At 39.7% G+C, this 21,324-nt stretch overlaps 1 protein-coding gene across 4 annotated transcripts in view; it reads right to left on the reverse strand.

Moving 5' to 3' along the window:
* Window positions 1-669: 669 nt before the first annotated feature.
* Window positions 670-21,324, reverse strand: part of EBF1 (EBF transcription factor 1) — a 333,883-nt gene continuing 313,228 nt past the window's right edge. For 2 of the 4 annotated variants that reach the window (XM_044281256.1, XM_044281255.1), the window contains exons 12-17: window positions 12,458-12,523; window positions 11,680-11,857; window positions 11,270-11,449; window positions 10,749-10,943; window positions 9,116-9,184; window positions 670-5,144 (exon numbers count right to left, since the gene is read on the reverse strand). In XM_044281256.1, coding sequence (XP_044137191.1) covers window positions 9,117-9,184; window positions 10,749-10,943; window positions 11,270-11,449; window positions 11,680-11,857; window positions 12,458-12,523 — 687 coding nt within the window. In that variant the 3' untranslated portion in view covers window positions 670-5,144; window position 9,116. The remainder of the gene's footprint in view (window positions 5,145-9,115; window positions 9,185-10,748; window positions 10,944-11,269; window positions 11,450-11,679; window positions 11,858-12,457; window positions 12,524-21,324) is intronic. The other 2 variants (XM_044281258.1, XM_044281257.1) reach the window with 1 other exon arrangement.

The following is a 21,324-nucleotide window of genomic DNA, read 5'->3' on the forward strand; positions in this document are numbered from 1 at the left end:
GGGCTCCCCAACTGATGTGTGGCTGTCAGATAATGCTAACTTAATTGGTGATGTACATACCTTCATTCTGGATGTAGTCAGGACTCTAGATGAAGTGTGGTTGTAATTACTAGTTGTGTTTTGTCTTTTCTCTAACCTTTAATGTGTGTAGGTTTTCTATTTGGTGTTGGTATTTTTGCCTAACTTTGCTAAAAAGGACATACATTTGCCTAGTTATCCTCACTCCTTTAATGAATGTACTTACGGTAATTATTTAACTATTCTTAAAGTGGTGTGTGTAGTCTCTCTTTAAATAGTATCTGAACATGAAATTGTGTATTTGTTAGCAAGTTACCTAATTATTTAGCAATACACGGTCACAAGAATGGGGGCCTATGCTCTCTGTTTGAATGAGGCAGCAAATACACATACATGTCTGCCACTCCATTTAACTCTTTTGGACCGACAGCGGAGTACAAATGCTCGTCTGTCTCGGCAGCCCCATATTGCTAAATGGAGTGCTGGGGAGCACAGGCCACAGTGGTCAGACCCCCTCCAATAAGACACATATCCGCTATATGTATTTTATATGTTCTTCTGCTAAACTATTTCCGTAAAATTTGGGCAGCACAATCTCAACATGGCTGGCAAACCAAGTGTTCACAGGAAACAAAAGAGTAAAAGGCAAGATACACAGACAGGAAGTAACTTTAATTAAACATTGTGAAAGTCAAAAAATTTTTACAGCTTCAAATTTTTTTTAGCAAAAAAATTAGAAGAATCTCTATTGTTTCATCAGAACTGTACAGTGCTCCTATTTAAAAGGTGAGATTCATACGTAGGATAAAATGCAGACATTTCTATTGTATTTTGTATATGTACATGATGAAAAACAACCTGGAACTCAAACAGCCATGTAACATTGTGAGAGCTAGGCCCATGAAAGTTTTTTAAGCGTTACTGTGATATTAGAACCAATATTTTTTTTGGGACCACCCAGTATGAAAAGGTTTGCATGCTTTAATGGTGACAGCCCCTGTACATAAAAAGTACAATTATCCTGAGCTTATTTACATTCTTTGTAGGTGTATGTCTTGGGGCAAATGACCATTTCTTGTCTTAATTGTCTCAAGATGGTAACTCGCAACGTACCATGATAGCTGTTAGACAATGCTGGGTAACAGGAGTTATTATTAAGCTATGATGCCAACCACAGTGTGCCCATACATGATTTAGTGGGTCATTTGTGTTGTACCCCAACACTAACCTTGTTAGCAAGTTTCTGTTTATCTTAGAGTAGTAAGTGTCACCTGAAGAAGTAGTCCAACAAACCTACTATGAGTAGCAGCTGGTATAGCCCAGTAGTCAGAACTGGTCTGAGACAGCGGTGCCCAGAAATAAAGGATGTACAGACTTCCATTAAGACATTAGGACTAAATCTGCAGTATTATGAACTGGATACCATTATGTTCTGTTTATCTATCTCCATTGACATCTATCATTTGCTAATCTAGGTAGACAAGTTACTATTTATACTCTTGTACAATGTGAAACATTGATCTATTTCTGGGCACATAGAACTTTTAATGCCCCTAATATCTATATGTCAGATTTGTTGTAATGTCCTATAAAAGGGCAAAAACAACAGATAATTCTGGAAAACCTGCAGCCTATAAAATGCTGATTAGTGGAGGACTGAACAGTTGGGCAACTATGTAGTGATCATACATAAATAAAGGACTTTGGGAAGACACTAATGCCATAACAGCCAACGTGACTTCTTTGGGTCCTCCAACTCCAAGCTGGGTCCCAGCTACAATAGGGCTGAGGTGGCCCAATAGTTGGTCCCATCTGAATATGAGATTGAGTTTAGATCATCTGACAGATTTTTATGTTATATCACCTCTCACATGTTAAAGACGCCAAGCGTTGGGATTTAGGCCACTGGACCAACATCAATGATAAGCAAGAGACAATTATTAATAATAGTAAGCTTATGATTTAGCGTGGAAACTGAATGGAAGGTCAAATTGTACCTACTGGACAGTAATTCTTGAATATGGCCACCTTCATAGTTTACAATTGATGGCCAAAAAGAAAGACCATTAATATATGTATATATTTTTTGTTTCCATTTATTTTTAAATCTTTCCAATGAAATGTATCCCTATCGTCCTGTATTGAATTTAGTGAAACAGATCACGCAGCAGTGCCTGAGGCATTCACTCCCACCCCACGTATTCAGTATCTAAGAAAAAATGATTCATTGTCTTTAAGTTACGAAAACATGTTTCTCTTGTGCTTTTCCATGGGTCTTTGTTCTGGGTGATGGTGGTGATGGGCAGAGGGCAAGATACATGTTGAATGGATATGATTTGCATTAAGGCATTCAAACTGCTGGTTTCTATTCATGTGAAAGACACGGGTAAAATGTTCACGCAGACTTCAGAACGAAAGTATATGCACCCTTAGTATAAAAAAAACCTTCCCACATTCTATGAACATGCATATGACAAAGGATGGGGGGGACGACAAACCAACATTCAGCCCATCAGAGTCATTTGCTTAGTACCTCATTTCAATGCATTCAGTTCAATTTCCTAAAAATTTAGCAGCATATGTCTGGGACAGCAATTTCTGAAAATTCTATCAACATGTTTGAGACATCTCAACAGACTGAGAACAAGAATTATGTTCTTATGGTGCTCATGAACAGAGCTCTGGTGCTTATATAGCCCTCATGGACAATATTATGTGCTAATTCCTTTCTTTAAGTAATGTTATAGCTCAGTTTTTCAAAAAATAAGCTTCATATTTTATGTATAGTATCCTGCTTCCTGTAGCTACCGCTAAAAGTGGCATAGAAGCTTACTAGATTACCGGTCTTATAATGGTATGCAATAATCTTCTGAGCTCCCTCTAATGGTGGCTGCAGAAAACCGGAATTCTATAATTTTATTCTGTCTATGAAACTGATTTAGAGCTTTGCATCAGAAAGACAAATAAAAGATATATTAGGAAATTAATCAGCACCAATGTATATTAAAGGTGGACATTTAATGTTAAATATTTGTTGGTCATAAGCAAAGCTCTTCTAGCTAAGTTCAAAGTTCCTCCGTGAACCTAACCGGGGCAAATGTAGTTTAGAATTACAGTATGTAAAATTAACTGGAAAGATGTTGGCCTATGTATAATTTATAATATTATAGACTTTTGGATATATAGACTAATAGCTAAACTTAGAGTGTACCTATTTTGCTTTACCTACAACAATGCTTATGATTGTTGAAATTATAATAAACCTGAGAATCAAAACTAGCCCTGTTCACTAATTTGGGTTTGAAAAAAATTAGACATCTGTTTAGCAAAAAACTGAATGCACCATCAAAGCTAAAGCACTGATATAACCAACAGAGGCAACCATACAGTACAATCTCTCATCAGCATAAAGATGTATTAAAGTCAAAGAGGTTTCAATGTATAAAATTAATGATAAAAAAGACAGGTGAATTCATGTGTAAATGAAAAAATTAAATTTTGTTTTAACATAAAGTGAAAAATGACCCAAAAAATTGTTCATGAGGCTTAAGAAACAACAGAAAAAATAACAGTTGACACTTTTTCACATTTGAACATACACAATAAAATAAACTGGGTAAAGGGCTGTACAAATTCCAGAGATAAATACATTATTTATATGGATACTTTACAAATTCCCCTTAAAATAATAAAAAATAAAAATGATACCTTATAAAATCATTCCCTTTCTGTTGTGAAGTGTGAGGCAGTGTCACATTTGTTCATTTCATACATCATATATATATATTTTTTTTACATTTGTTTGTGTTGGCAGAATAGAGAGAAAACTAAAATAACTTTTTTCCCATATAAATAGGATTCCAAATTTGGCAAATTAAAAATAAAAATAAAAAAATACTAACCAAGGTCACAAAATCATATACATTATTTATAATTTGATACAAAGGTCAACATAAAAAAATAAATGGGATATGAAATATGAAACATCCATTGACTATCATTATTCAATAAAAGGATTAAATTGCTAATCTGCAACCAACTATTTGATACTTCAATTTGTGCTTAATTTACCAAAGTTCAGTAGCTGTGACTGCATTGGTCAATAAAAAAAGGAAAGCAAGTTTAAAAAGTTGGCTAACATTCTTTAGTGAATTGCACTTAAACATAAATGGAAAAGGCAGGAAGTTGTGGCAAAATATGATACATATTCTGGATAATCCAAGGCTATGTGGGCAGTCATCTCGGTGTCCATGATATGTTGTAGAGTTGACATCTCTGCATTTTGCCCACCACTAGATGCCTAAACTGTAAACTTAGTTGGGTTTTAGGATGATGGTTGGCTGCAATTTCATATAAAACCTTCTTTTGGGAATAATAAAAGTTCACCATATTGGTGTGATGAATGTACAATATATATTGATGGAAACTTGATTCACGCTATAGCAAGAAAATAAAAAATGATCCAAAACGTGGAACCCTCTGCTCTGTTTATAAACTAGAGTCATTGTGTGGCAAAAATACATAGTCCCAAATCTAAAAAAAGACCCCTCTCTCTGAATCATCTCCATCAACATTTCAAAATAATCACAAACTCATAGCAAAAAGTGTACTTTGTTTTCCCACAATCTTTACATGATCTCCTTGTGAAGATCCTTGGCTTCCTACAATCCAGCCACATGATTGGTTTAGAACTCTTTCAAATCATCACGTAAGGATGTCTAGGAGCTCATGTTACATATCTATCCATGGACATTAATAAGTTACTTCAAGCACAGGGAAAATGATAATAGAAACGTCCAAGGATTTTCTTATATTTAGTGATATTGTTATGAGATGTCATCATCACTGAGCAATGAAGAGATCCATGATGGTGATGGCCTGGACAACAAAGACTTCTTGATGACAAATAAGTCTTGATTTGTGTTCTGCTATTGTCTACATCTGCAGTTCTATGGTTCCTCTGTACAGAGGCCTGAGTTAAAACTTGCTCTCAGTCAGAGAGAAAAAAAAGAGAAAATAAAAGAAGTTCTTCCCAAACTCGAGGTGAATTTCTCGTAGCAAAGAACACCCAGGTGAGATCTTCTTTGATTTGTTTCACATGGGTGGTGCAATCATGCCGGAGATAGCTGGAAAGGAACAAAAAGAGATAGGTGAACACTGGAGAATTTCTGAATAACCGACACCAAAAACCATAAAAATGTTACATAACAAAACTACAACAACCAGTGATTAACGTTATGGTGACAACACAACTATCTTTCTGGAGATAAAAATTTGCAATTCCTAATTTTTTAATCACGCATATTATGTTCCAATAATAATGTGGATTTCCCTTTAAACCATTGTGCTCCTCCAGTTTGACTCTCACTGGGGTCCATGAAACTTAGATATTGGGAGTAAATTGGTAGGGTCTTAACAAAGGAGAGCTAACGGTCAACAATGTTCATCTGGGTGATTTGAATCCTGCTGCTACTTTTTGTCCTCTTGGTACTTAACTCAGTGGTATTTCAGCCTTAAAGGGTTATTCCTAGCTCAGATATTGGGGGCATATCACTAGGATATGCCCCTCATGTCTAATAGGTGCCCACAAAGTCCCATAGGGCGCACTGCGGATGCACTGCCACCCTCTATTAATTCCTATGAGAGCGCAGAAAATAGCCCCATAAAAGTGAATGGAGTGGCAGCTGCGCTTGTTTGGTGTGTCTCCCAATCATTTGAATGGGACTTCAAAAAATATTTTCGGCGCTTTCATAGGAATGAATAGGACGCGATGCGCCCTCCAGGACTTTGTGGGCTCCGTTTCAAGTATAGATGTGGGTCCCAGAAGTGGAACCCCCACCTATCAGACACTGGGAAAATATCTTAGTGATATGCCCCAATGTCTGGGTATAACCCTTTAAACAATATATATCAATAATATGAGAGTGACTGTTAAAGGAAACCTGGCCTCATGGCTTGAGAAAGGCTTGCAATAAGCCGAAACGCTGCCTGTTTGTGTATTGATGGGTATCTAATAAAAGACCCAAGGTGAAGATGCTGACTGCATACTCTTTTTTCTGTTAAAGGGACCCTGCTGTTACCATGAAAATGCGAAATAATCCTGCAGGAAGCATGTTGTAGACCAGGAGGAGCTGAGAAGATTAATTATATAGTATTATGGGAAAAGATTCTGTATAACTTGTATTTCATTTATTTAAGTTCTTGCCTTCTGAGTTTTGAAGTCAAGGAGACGGTACTATCAGTGATTGACAGCTATCTTGCTATATTCACAGTCAAAGGGAGAAGGCTGTCAATCACTGATAGGACTACCTCCATGACTTCATTAGCATGGATATAAATGAATACATTATAAGTTATACTGAATATTTTCCCATAAAACTATATATTAATCTACTCAGCTCCTTCTCCTCTACAACATGCTGCCTTCAGCTCAGACAGCATGTTCAACATGACAGGTTCCCGTTAAGAATATGCTGCCTGACAATCCCATATAAAAGCAACCAGTGTCTAGCAACCAAACTCATCCTTAGCAACCAGTCTATCTGAAATGTTTAGCTCGAACCTGGATTATTACTAAGGTTAGGGCCAGCTCCAATTGTAGTTAGGCTCTTGGACAGCAGATTTACAATGGTTTCCTTGTCTACCCCACCATATTTTGACAAACCATGATAAGCATGAATCCACACCCTCTGGGTCCTGACATTTGCCCAGGTGTTGGCTGGTTCTGATGCCTGCCATGACAGTACACAGTGGTCAAGCTATTCCATCACCCTATCATAGCCTGTATTAATAAATTTCTACAGGAAATTACCTAATTAAAAGACCTCATTAAACTTTTAAATACAGGTTTTATTAGGGTTAACCTAATGTATTTCTACTTTATTATTACATTTTTCCAGATTTGTGTAGACAAAAATAATTAAGTGACATGAAAATGTTGCACCATGAAGAAACAAATATAATAAATATATATGCTTTCATGGAAATCACAACCTTTTCTGGATGCATTGGCTCATATTTCAGTCAAAAACTGATCATCCACCAGCTACATCAATTAAAGGGGTGTGTTGTTATGTTGGCATTAAAAGGCAATGAAATCTTACTTATTCATGGTGGATTAGGAGCTAGTTTCGAGCTTGATCAGCTGTACCTTATAAGCCCAATCACCAATAGTATCAGCTTTTAATTGCTTTAGTGGTCTCATATGTTCATAGTATGTTTAAGGAACTGGCTGTTATGATTGTGACATCACACCATGTCAGCAATGCCAAAAAGTTCTACTGTATACAGAAGGTTTGGTTTTAGCAACTTAACAAACAGTGCATCTGACTAACAGTTTTTTTTGTCCCTTCTCGTCATGGGTCAACAGACAAGATTGCCAATTAAATTGACAGGACATTTACATTGCTACGCTATTTCTAGGAAGTCCTAGGTATGTCTCGGGTCTCCTATTTGCTTCTGTTTTCCGAGTCACATTATCTAGTAATGTGACTAGTAAGATTAATCATAACTGTAGACAGGTCTCTACCTTCAATAAGATCAGCTAAACCATCTCCAGTTGGTGCTCTCAAAGGGCTCAGAGTGGGTACCTGCTGGTTTCTACTTCCCAGTACTTTCTCGATACACAGGAAATGCCAGGATATGACCACTCAGCCACAGTGGTGACTCACCTTGGTCAATCTCCTGTGTCGGGGTGGGACCAAGAAGTAGAGGTAAGCATTGGAACAGAAGAAGCGAGAGTATCTTCTTTTTAAAATAACTCTGAGCGCTTTGAGAAAATGTTGGATAACCCTTTTAAAGGGGTTGTCTCACTTCAGCAAGTGGCATTTATAAAGTGGAGCAAGTTAATACAAGGCACTTACTAATGTATTGTTATTATCCATATTGCCTCCTTTGCTGGCTGGATTCATTTTTCCATCACATCATACACTGCTCATTTCCATGGTTATGACCACCCTGCAATCCAGCCTCGGTGGTCAAGCTTGCACACTATAGGAAAATGCACCGGCCTCTCTGGTGCCAGGACCATGGGGGTGTGCATAGACTGGTGCCTTTTCCTATCGTGTGCTAGCACGACCACCACTGACGGATTGCAGGGTGGTCATAACCATAGAAATGAGCTGTGTATAATGTGATGGATAACTGAATCCAGCCAGCAAAGGAAGCAATATGAATAATAGCAATCAGTGGCTGGTACCTTGGTACCGAAGCCGACTTCAGATCCAAGTTTTAAACTGATTTTCAAGTTCAAAAATCAAAGTCCGAAGTTATTCACCAAAGTCCTGCGAGACTTCGGTGATAACGAATTTCCCTCGCTGGAGCCAATACATTTAAATGCTGTATGTAGACAATCTCTGTACATCATTCAAACAAAGTTTTGAACGAATCAACTTCGGATCTTGGATCCGAAGCTCGAATCGCTCAACACTAATAGCAATACATTAGTAAGTGGCTTGTATTAACTTTTTCTACATGATAAATGCGATTTTCTTAAGTGAGACAACTTAAGGACTTCACTGATAAAGCTAAGGCCCTAACTAACACCCTAAATAACAAATAAGAACACTGTGTTACCATGTATTTATCTAGGACAACCTAGGTACAATGGGAGGAAGGGAGAATGTATACTATGATACTATATGTATACTATGATAGACAGTGGATGAAGTTCACTAGTTAGATCTCTTCTAGGGTTCTAAATAACCTCCCCACTTTATTTAGGATACATGAGATCTTGGTGGCTTGTCAGTTTTAAATGGGGAATTTAAGTTATAGTGACAACACTGACCCTACCCCTGTGTATGACTAACCAATTCACCTTCTGCAATTTTGGAAAGCAATACTGCCAAGCAGCCAGTCCCTCTGTGTCTACTGTGATAGAGGATACTTTTTGAAATCATCACGTCTACTTTAAATGGTCAGTGGTCCCCACTGCTGATATGATGGTCTGTACACAGAGTTCATTGTAGGCCTTAGCTGCTCTACCAGGCCCTAAAGGATCGATATGTAAGAATTCAAGTCGTTTCTCTAGTCAATAGACACAGACAGAACACATAAACACAACAGGAGCAGAAAATGTGAAGATCTGGTCACATACTTCAGGAGAAGGCCAAGCCCTGCAGAGAGCCTGTACTGAGGAACTTGCCAGTGTCCACAAAAGACTGGTCTGATGAGGGAAGACAAAAGGGCAAATTAGTTAACTGGGTACAATGGCATACTGACAAACCCTGTAAAGGGGTTTATGCTGTGTTCATGTGTCTGCTGAGATGCCTAGCTCATTGCCTCCTCTGAATATCGTACAATATTATTTCTGTATTTAGAAGACCACTCTCTTTTATTATGAGCTTTCTTAAAGAGCAGGTCCAGTCAAATTCTTTTCCCTGATAAGATCTATCGTATTGTGCATAGAAGGCATAGTTACCTCAGATTTAATACTTCAAATTTAATAAAGGTAATTCTGGGGTATGATGGGAATAACATTTAGAATAAAGCAACTTTTTATCAAGATTTTGTTAAAAATGTGCCATTTAATTTAGGTATGTTTATAACGCCATTTATTTTCATGTCAATTGTGACTGAAATTGCTCTTTAAAAAGGAGAATTCTACAAAAAACATTTTGCTTTCCTGTTGTGTGAGATCCTGGGTGTCAAGTCTAAACCTATATATATTCATTTACTACAAATAACCTATAAATACCCCCAATAGAGTAAACAGAATAAAATTCAAAGGTTTCAATATTTTTCACTTGAGTTGCTGGGCTATATATTATACAGTGATCAGGATGACTTTTCAAAAATCTTTCCTACCATTATAATTATCATGTCTTATCATCAATGTCAGATAAGAGCAAGTCCTAATGGTGGGACCCGAACCTATCTCCAGAACAGGCCCCTGGAAGTGAAGGGAGAGCAGCCACTCTGCGTTAACCATTATGGGAGTTCCACAAATAGCTGACTGCTGGCCTGACTATTTGCAGCAGTCCCATAGATGTAAATGGAGAGGTATCCAGGCATGCTCAGTCAGATATTTTCGGAATTCCCATAGCAGTGAATGGAGAGCAGCATGCTCTACTTCACTTTGAGGTCCCTGTTCTGGAGATAGGAGTGGGCCCTAGAGGTGGCACCCATACCTATCTGACACTAATGGCATATCCTAGTGATAAGTCACTAAAGGGGTATTCTAATCTCAGACAATGGGGGCATATTGCTAGGATATTCCCTCATTGTCTGATAGGTGCGGGTCCCTATCTCGTAAACGCAGATAGCAAAGTATCGGAGGACGCACCGCTCATGCGCAGCTGCCCTCCATTCACTTCTATGGGGCTGCTGAAAATAGCCTAGCACTGGCCCAGCTATTTTCTTCGGCCCCAAAGAAATGAACGGGAGGGGTGGCGATGCAAGAGCGGTGAGCTCCCATTCACTTTGGGGAGAGTTCTTGGTGGTGGTCCTCCAGCTACCACTTTCCCTGCTCGGTTCTCAACCGGTCCACTGGTCCCGCACCTATCAGACAGTAGGCATTGTCTGAGATGGGAATTCCCCTTTAATGTCTGAGATGGAAATACCCCTTTAAACAATTTTGAAATTCAGCATATCTTGTTCTTACTAGAAATATTACCTCATGTGCATGTTAGGACCATAAAATGAAAAACAACTGCTGAATTTATTGATGTGTATGTTGATCATGGTTATAGTGGACATCATTAAAGAGTCTGTGCAAAAGTTCCTCTTACCTTGTAGGCTGGTGCCATTGGAACTGGTGCAGGTGGGAGGTGGAGAGGCCTGTGGTCTGACCACAGGAGCAAAAGCGCTTTTCTGTTTTACTGCTGATACCATATTGGCTGGGGAGAAAGAGAAAATCCCAGAGGAACTGCTACAATTGGATGGATGACTGGTGGAAGAAGCCATTGTGGGACTAGATGGAACAACTGCAAGAGAATTATATAAGTAACTCAACATTTGACTTTGGCAAACCTTGGGGAAAAGATGCTTAAACTGTATCTTTAGATGCAGACAAAATAAATTTCTCCCAGATGGGAACTTGATGTTTTGTGGTCAGGATTATCGCTTTTTGGACTAGTGGGAGGCAGAACATTTAACAGCACCACAAGCCTATCGTTCTATTTACTTGACCAGGATATGATAACCCTACTAATTTTGTGAAACCAACCTTTGTACTATGTACAGATATCCTTTCATACATTCAGTAGTTCTGTATCCTATTTTTCCCCTAAAGTTGTATAAAAGCACTTACTAGCATAGGGCGAGTTGGCAGCAGAGCCATTGAGGAAGCTGGGTGATCCAGCAAGATTGGACATAGCTGTGTTTCCATAGCCATTCATGCTGGTGGTGACGGAGCTGTAGTTGGTCTGCTGAGGGGTGGTGCTGGGTGCATAGCTATGTGGGGACACACTGCTTGTATTACGAGAGAAACCTGAAAAGTGATGGTATAATATCATTAGAAGTATCAGGAAAAAAACTATACAGTAGAAACAAACATAGGGAGCATCAAAATACTAAAAATATGTGAATTCACTTTTTTATCTTAATGCATTTTTTTCAACTTTTTCTTACTAACCAATTCAAAAGTTGATATAAATAATGGAGGAGATTAAGTTCTGTAATTAGACATTTAATGTTATATAAATCTGCTTGTTTTCTTACCCTGGTTGGTGACTTGTGATTGCTCTGACACATTTACTGCAAGTTGCCCACTGAAAGAGTTGACTCCCATCATGCTGGGGTGCACAGAAGAGTTGGCTAGTGTTTGGAGCTGGCTATGGTTCCTGGGAACACTGTACAATGCTTCGGCAATGTCAGCTGCTCTCTTCAGTATAATTTCCTGTGGTAAGAGGCATCATGTATTAAAATGTGACATAAATGACACCAATAGGTAAGCAATCACTACAAAAAATGTCAGCCATATTGTCACCTAGCTTTCCCAGTATGAAAATTGCCAGAATTTTTTTTAATGTTTTGAGGAATACACTGTCTTTTTTATTATTTCAGGTGGAAATGTTCTTGATATCACAGACACGATAAAAAAATGACCCAGTTATTGCATTATGATGAACAAACATTTCCTCAGAGGGAATAATATAACATAGTTCTGATTATAGTCATATAATATTGCATGATGAGGAGCAGTTCAGATTCACTTTTCTCTAATGCTGGTAATTCCAAAAACATAAAAAGAGACAGCAGGGGGCATGATCAGGAACAGGTGTGTGCAGGGTTGCTGCATAGTCCCACAGTCAGTATAAATATCCCCACTAATATACCTCAGATTTCTATAACCTATATCCAGCGGCTGTGGGCCCTATGAGCTTATAATTGGCTCCTGACCCCTTGGAATTTCCAGATTCTTCTGGATTAAATTACTTTGGAATACAGGAGTGTTTATATTCCATAAGTGCAGAATAGTAACAGTCTGATGTCTTACCTGATTATTATGGGGCATCCCATACAGTGCTTCTACCAGATCTGCGGCTCTCTTCAGGATAACTTCCTGCAGAAGAACAAATGAGTATATATTACAATTATGCACTCATATAGGGTTAAAACTGTTGGTTCATGAAGACAAATCCTGTAGGGTATATGGACATCACAAATGGTTTTCCTCTAGGAGCCAGAACAGAAAGCCAGTATGAGAAGCTCCTGTTTTAGAGAACTTGCGCCATCCTTGTGCAGCTTCCTACTGCTACAGCAGTGGTCTACTCTAAGTAGGGAAAAATGTAGTTCATGTATTTCTTGTATGTATGTTTAAGGCGTTAATAAGCCTTTAGTAACAGTTGTTAGGTGGGGCTGTTCCACCCTTCCCATAGAGAAGAGTTAAGTTAGTACAGCCCTGGGAAAGAACCAGCCACAGAGAAGCAAGGATGTAGAGAGAAAGCTTTAAAATCTGCATAGGTGGAGACAAAGAGGAAAAGATACATATTGAAGCATGCCAGTTATGAGAGGAGGTGAGAGCAGGAAAAACTGTGGACATGCTTATGGACTCCACAGCCTAACTGTCCAGGAGATGAACGATTTTGGACAGACTTTAGAGGCAGACTGGGGATCTGCTAAGGCCCAGATCCTGCAGATGATACTGTGAATCCATTTGTGAGTAAAGAAGAAAGTGAGAGAAGTGTGATAGAGCAAAATTAGCAAGAGAAGTGTTGCTTGTACTTTTTGGATGCCTGTACTTGAGCTAGAGAGAAAAGTACAGTGTGAGAGACATTGCTTCAGAGAGAGAACTTTGCCATTTAACCACCTTCTCAGCCTGTGATACTGTAAGGACTGTAGAATTGCAAAACTGTGTAAGATCTGCCGATACATTCAAAATCTGAACTGTGACAATTAATGTGACTGCTGTACTAGAACTTTATTTACCAGTTAGAGCACTGTTCTAATGTTAACCCAGTATCATCATTGCATCACACCTCAGGAAACTCTGTCTTGCACCTCAGAATTTATCTACACCAAGGGCATCGCAACAGTAGGCAGGAGAGCCTAAAGCCAGGAAGTGCCATGTATGGAAGAAAAGGTATACCCTTCCCATCACTGGGAGGACTGCCACCATGAGTATTATTATTCCTATGATTGGTACTATCACTCCTCTTCTCCCACTTTCCTGGGGCTCACTGCCCTTGTATTACTTTGACGTTGCAGGGGACATGCCTGGATGAGACAACACAGGGTTCATAATGATTTTCTTTTTTATATCTGCACCATACACTGCATATTTTTGCTCCATGTACCTGTTTTTCATGCCAGCACTTTCCTTGCCTGTTTTCATCAGCTTTCTGTTGGGTTTTCTAACCATACCCAGCATACTTTGCTCTGTAATGTCTCTAGTAGCTTGCTCTATCTGCCCCACTTTTCTCTTTGCATTGGACATGCCCCCTACACCTCCCATCTTCTTGTTAGCTAGGGAGAGTTCTGTATGGAAGAACTGCCTACATTTTGCAGAAATAATGACAGGAGGTGGATGCATCCTTGATAAACTAGGTAGATTGATTGTATAAAAGTCTAGGTAAACTGGGTTACAAAATTCAGAAGAAATGAGTTATATTCTACTCTGTATGTATGTTATTATACAGGCTAGTGTTCCTCAATGTTCCTAAGCTAAGTACCCCCCCCCCCCCCCAAATAAATTACCTAAAGATGCCCCCCACGGCTATGCCCTTATAGTGTGTTGCTCCAGGCCAGTGCTCACCAACTTGTGACTCCTAGCATGTTTTGACAGCCAAGGGCAACAGGTTTGATACCTCTGCTCTGGACCGGTTGTACAGATCTGTAACGTAGTCAATGAAGTCTAAAGTTAGACAAAAAAAAAAAAGTTGCAAAAACTTCTTTAAAAGTTTAACAAGAAGAAAGTCACTGCCTTTCCCCAAAAGCAGATTGGTACTATTCATTCCTTAGCAGTTTCTCTTTACAAAATTGAGATCTAATTGCATTCATTTTGCTGTCACAATAAACCTCTCGCAAACTCTCAGATGACACGCTTTTAGATACATATTAGCATTTCTTCCATTTAAAATTCCGCACCATAAGAAGATGAATTGCTCAGCAAGCTGGGGGAACCAGGCTGGGAGATATGGGAGGAGCGTTTAGTTGCCGATTAAGTACATTGCCCCCCCCCCCCAACCCTATCCTATTTTTAACCCTTTACTAGTTGCATTTTCATTGTTAATGCTTTAAACAAGTTCCATTTCCAATATTTACTGAGCTCATCCACCCGGCTACAATACTGCTATTATTAAATGTTAGAAAAAATAGAGGAAGACAATACAGACTTGAAAATTACTAGGAGGTATGAAGCAAGTAGTAAATCTTGCCTCACTAGTCAGAAGAGAGCTCACAAAACAGCTGCATGTATGGTACACTCCTATGAGCATATACAGTATATATATATATATATATATATATATAGCGCAAATTTGCAATTCAATCTAATGACTGGGCAAGAACTTAGTCGATCCGAGGAGGTACAGTTGCCCTACCAGCCTCCCTAAATGGGTGTACTGATGACACTAATGTATTGCTATGGGGTGAAGTTGGATGGGTATGTGATTTAATGCAAGGAAGACATCATCGTAATTGCATATATTATGAATTTACGATTTCTTGTAGTATATGATTAGGCTCCTCCCTTAAAATGCATAACATATTGTGAGATTGCATTACAAAACACTGCATACAATAAACTGCATGGGACACGAACACCTGACATATTGTTTGCATATAGACTGATGACCAGGGGGGTGGCATCAATATGGGGGTACATATTTAACGATAGGGCATCAAAGAAAAGGAATGTTTGCTAGTGGGCAGGGAAAATAAGCCGTATGAATCTGTAATAAGTGGCAGGTTTTCTGGATTATTTTTAATTAGCAACACCTAATGGGAAGGTAATGAGAATTGTGCGGTGCACGCAGTTTGTTTTTGATCTATAGTTCTTTGCCATTATCAGTACATGATATCCAGCCACGGGAGGAATGTGTGTAAACGGGCTCAGAGAAGATTTACTCTATTAACTGTGTTGTAAAGACAAAACCTTTTGGCAACATATACCGTACCAGAGACTCTGACGCCTTTTCTTAAAGGGAGTACAATAATGATGACCGATCCTCAGGATAGAGCATCAATATCTCAGCCGTGGGGTTCCAAATCCTGGCACCCCCCAGGACGAATGAGACTGAGCTGCACATAGGTCATGTGACCAATGAATGTGCCGTTATTGGCCTAGGAAGAGGCCACGTTGCTCACGGTAGCTGATTGGTGGAGGTGCTGGGAGTGGGGCCCACACTAATCAAAGATTGATGATGTTTCCTAAGGATAGGTCATCTATATTTTACCCAGGGGAAATCTTTTAATCTTATTTAGAGACAGGCATTACAGCTAATGACTGAGATTTCGGCAATGTGGGAAAGTTGTCAGCACAGTATCAAGTAACTGGCAGGAAATATATGATAATGTGGGTACTTTTTTAAATCTATTTTGCCTAATTTTCCTGTTTCCTGGATCAGTTTAAAGTGGAAGAAACGATTTGTTATTTTTTGGTCTATAAGACACACCTGGCTATAAGATGCACCCCAAATTTAGACACCAGAAAATTAGAGAATTTTTTTTTTCTAATATTTTCTACTTATTAAGCCTTCCTTTGTGGTTTAATGAAGTGTGTGTTTGTGTGTGGGGTCAAAGTAATTCAGTCCTTTGCAGGCATTGCTCTAGAACATTCCCTTTGCACATCCAACACCAGCTCTCTATCATCATTATTGCCAATGTATGTGTAGTGCCAGTACACAATGTTTCTGTTGCTCAGCCAGTGCCAGTCCACCCATCAAGGTGCCCACAGCATACCCAGAGTCAGTTCATTCAAATGTTCCTGTTGTATGTCCAGTACCAACTCATCTGCCAGTCATTCACCTATCAATTTATCTATTGCATGCCCTCCACAGCTCACCAGTCCTTGTATGCCAGGCTGATGTTCTCCCACCTGCCCAGTACATCTCATGTATTTCTTGCATAGTGACACACCTGGAGGATACATGTATATAGCAGCCTACAGTGGGACAGGATCGTCCAATGATAGGATCTCCCACAACCCATTCAAACTTCCCCTGCCAAATACAGGGTCCGGGCTCAGTCTGTACGTGGTCTTCCCCCCACCACGGAGGTGGGAGATCATATAGCAAGAGTAATAGCTGATAATAGAGCAAAATCATCTGTAGGGAAATAAAAGTCGAACTATTGTCTATTATTAGGCTTATTGACCAGTGCGAAAACTACAGGATTTTAAGATTTTTTGACATGGAAAATTAAAAAAGAAAATCTCCAAAAACTCTTTAAAATTGGTTTAATATAAAAAAATTAATTAGGTAATTTTCTGATGACACATTTCATTCAATAACAGAAGCCATGACTATATTAACTTGCTAGCAAGGGTCAGACAGAATGTGAGAAAAAAAGGGCTTGCTTAGTGCTCTTTCTTTATATAAAAAATACAGATGTAGCAGAGCTGAATTTGTAATTTAACTCTTTGTGGATGTACAAACCGGATTCCCAAAAAGTTGGGACACTAAACAAATTGTGAATAAAAACTGAATGCAATGATGTGGAGATGGCAAATGTCAATATTTTATTTGTAATAGAACGCAGATGACATATCAAACGTTTAATCCGAGTAAATGTATCATTTTAAAGGAAAAATACTTTGATTCAAATTTTCACGGTGTCAACAAATCCCCAAAAAGTTGGGACAAGTAGCAATAAGAGGCTGGAAAAAGTAAATTTGAGCATAACGAAGAGCTGGAAGACCAATTAACACTAATTAGGTCAATTGGCAACATGATTGGGTATAAAAAGAGCTTCTCAGAGTGGCAGTGTCTCTCAGAAGCCAAGATGGGTAGAGGATCACCAATTCCCACAATGTTGCGCAGAAAGATAGTGGAGCAATATCAGAAAGGTGTTACCCAGCGAAAAATTGCAAAGACTTTGCATCTATCATCTTCAACTGTGCATAACATCATCCGAAGATTCAGAGAATCTGGAACAATCTCTGTGCGTAAGGGTCAAGGCCGTAAAACCATACTGGATGCCCGTGATCTCCGGGCCCTTAAACGACACTGCACCACAAACAGGAATGCTACTGTAAAGGAAATCACAGAATGGGCTCAGGAATACTTCCAGAAACCATTGTCAGTGAACACAATCCACCGTGCCATACGCCGTTGCCAGCTGAAACTCTACAGTGCAAAGAAGAAGCCATTTCTAAGCAAGATCCACAAGCTCCAGCGTTTTCACTGGGCCAGGGATCATTTAAAATGGAGTGTGTCAAAATGGAAGACTGTTCTGTGGTCAGACGAGTCATGATTCGAAGTTCTTTTTGGAAATCTGGGACGCCATGTCATTCGGACCAAAGAGGACAAGGACAACCCAAGTTGTTATCAACGCTCAGTTCAGAAGCCTGCATCTCTGATGGTATGGGGTTGCATGAGTGCGTGTGGCATGGGCAGCTTGCATGTCTGGAAAGGCACCATCAATGCAGAAAAATATATTCAGGTTCTAGAACAACATATGCTCCCATCCAGACGTCATCTCTTTCAGGAAAGACCCTGCATTTTTCAACAAGATAATGCCAGACCACATTCTGCATCAATCACAACATCATGGCTGCGTAGGAGAAGGATCCGGGTTCTGAAATGGCCAGTCTGCAGTCCAGATCTTTCACCTATAGAGAACATTTGGCGCATCATAAAGAGGAAGGTGCAACAAAGAAGGGCCAAGACGATTGAACAGTTAGAGGCCTGTATTAGACAAGAATGGGAGAGCATTCCTATTTCTAAACTTGAGAAACTGGTCTCCTCGGTCCCCAGACGTCTGTTGAGTGTTGTAAGAAGAAGGGGAGATGCCACACAGTGGTGAAAATGGCCTTGTCCCAACTTTTTGGGGATTTGTTGACACCGTGAAATTCTGATTCAACATATTTTTCTCTGAAAATGGTACATTTTCTCAGTTTAAACTTTTGTTCCGTGATTTATGTTCTATTCTGAATAAAATATTAGAAGTTGGCACCTCCACATCATTGCATTCAGTATTTATTCACGATTTGTAGTATAATGTCCCAACTTTTTGGGAATCCGGTTTGTAAATTTCTGGCTTATAATAGTGTCATGTTTACCTGCACACTACAGGGAACACATTGTGATGTGCCAAATCAAATACACACCACAACTGCATCGAGAAGCTCAACCCTGCTACATCTGTACAGGACTCTTAAATTATTTTGTGGAAAGTGTAGGTAAAAAAAAAATGATTGTATTTGTCATTGATGGGGGAAAATTGAGAGTGAAGAGAGACTTAGCAGAGTCGTTTAAGGCTGAATAAGACAGATTGGTACATGCAGTAGTTTTGTAAAGTTAACCACCAACGCCTGGCTTGCTGCCCTAGAGTATAGTGACCAGAAAATTACAGTCCCTCCGTGTCACCGCACTCCCAGCGAGGCAACGGGCCTGAGGCGTGTTTGTGTTCAGGAACTAATATATTGCCTTTCAATCAGAAGAGAGAGGCGAGAAACACACAGGCAAAACATGCCGAGTGGGTCAGAAAAGCAATAAAGATTTTTACAGAGCTGTCCAAGGTGCTAAATTCCCTCAATAATGGAATTGGCACTCGAGAGTTAACCTCTCATTTACTACTGGAGTGGGGAGCCCAACTATAATGTCATTGCATGTTTACCTTGAAATGTATATTTTATGACATTATGTTAGTGGATTGAAAGGGCATCGCCGCTGGAGCAATTTCAAGGCTCAGGCATGGTTTTAAAAGGGACTCGGAATATTTATGGTGATTTGCCTACCATGGAAAGATGAAGGATTGAATTTTGTTTGTTGACCTTACAATTACCGAAGGTGATTTCCCTAACCAACCCATTTACTCCATACCCCGCTCGGAGGGACGCAGCACCCATTACTATTTATTTAGTGTTCCGCTGACTCGATGCAGGGAATATATTGGATTCTGCCTATTCTCTCCAGACCGGAGTTGGTTAACGGCTGCATTTTATTTGCTCTGCTTTTCAGGAACGTGAGAACGGATAAATAGATGGGATCTTATAACATATGCTCTCACTCCCACCCAACAGGCAGAAGTAATAAATACAATGGCGTTTTTTTCCCCCTGCTTCTCTCCATCAGCTCACAAAATACAATAAGTACAGCTGGTTTACATTATATCTAGAAGTAGCATTATGAAAAGCGGAATCCCAGCTAAAGCGATGTGAGTTCTGGAAGCTTAGCTGTATCCTGGAGCGGAGCGCACAATCAATACTTGCACAGGATAAGAGGAGGGTCACCAGGCTGAGGTCCACCAGACCCCATGCACTTAGAGAAAGGAATTTCCTGCGTTGCACCATCCATGGTGAATAAAGTACTAAATACATAAAGCGCTGGGCGCCGCTATAGAATTGACATGAATATATGATTTTCCAGATTGTAAAGCTATAATCATACATAGGGGGCGTATCTGGCCATAACCCCTTGAGGGCTAAGATTATGAGAGGCGTTGGTCGGTGAATTCCTTCCTGATCACAAAGATCTACTATAGAGAAGTGAAAATAGACTTAGGCTACTTTCACACTAGCGGTTTTCTTTTCCGTCGCTGAGTTCTGTCCTAGGGGCTCAAATCCGGAAAAGAACTGATCAGTTTTATCCCCATGCATTCTGAATGGAGAGTCCGTCCCTCAGGATGCATCAGGATGTCTTCAGTTCAGTCGTTTTGACTGATCAGGCTTCTCAGAAAACCGTAGCATGCTATATTTTTACCTCCGGCCAAAAATCCTGAACACTTTGACTGAATGCTGGATCAGGATCTGGCTTTTGCATGTTAAACCCGAAAAATTTTAAAAAAATGTTAAAGTCCATAAATGGAGGATCCGTTTTTTCCAATGCATTTTTTCATTGTGATCAAAATCATGATCAGGATTCAAATGTAATCCGTTTTCACAAGTTTTTCCGGATCCGGCGGGCAGTTCCGGTGTTGGAATTGAACGCCGGATTTAAACAACGCTAGTGTGAAAGTAGCCTTATAGTATTTGTCAGGGTACTGCATGAAAGCAATTCCCTACTATATATCTAAGTGGAATCAGGCTGATGGTTGTTTTTAGATTTTTACGGGGATGGATAGTAACTCTGCCCTTGCAGATTAATTTTACTGGTGACTATGGTGTTCCCTTCCTACTGTGAATTAGCTGGCCCCTGGGCTGTACGGAATATAGGCCATTGTCCTTTTTTTTTTTTTATGTATATCATTTACGTTTTCGTCCATGCCTAGCTTTCTGTATCTTGGCCATCATTACAAGAACAAGCGGGAGAGCAATGAATGTGGTTTGACTCATCTCGCTTGGACTTAAAGGGGTTGTCCATCCCTTTACAAGTGACAACCTATCCTCAGTATAGGCCATTACCATCTGATCAGAGGGGTCTGACACCCTGCTCCCTCATCGATCAACTGTTCTGCAGTAGTTCCAGTGCCAGAGCTGGTTACTGCAGGGCTGCTTCCACTGATGTGAATGGGAGCAGCCCTGCAGTAACCAGCTCTGTCCACTGCGGAGTAGTTCCTATGCTGACTTCTGGTGTACTACCGAACAGTTTATTGGCAGCGGTGCAGGGTATCGGACTCCCACTGATGGATAGGCCACTATGTGTAAAGGGTTTTTGGGACTCCTTTATTTATGGCTAATCCTAAGGAATATCACACCAGTTGGGGTTCAGCTTCTAGGACCCCCACTGATCAGATAAATGAGGCGGCTCCCTGGCTGTCTCT

The sequence above is a fragment of the Bufo gargarizans genome, chromosome 2, assembly GCF_014858855.1.
Source record: "Bufo gargarizans isolate SCDJY-AF-19 chromosome 2, ASM1485885v1, whole genome shotgun sequence".
NCBI classification, from domain to species: domain Eukaryota; kingdom Metazoa; phylum Chordata; class Amphibia; order Anura; family Bufonidae; genus Bufo; species Bufo gargarizans.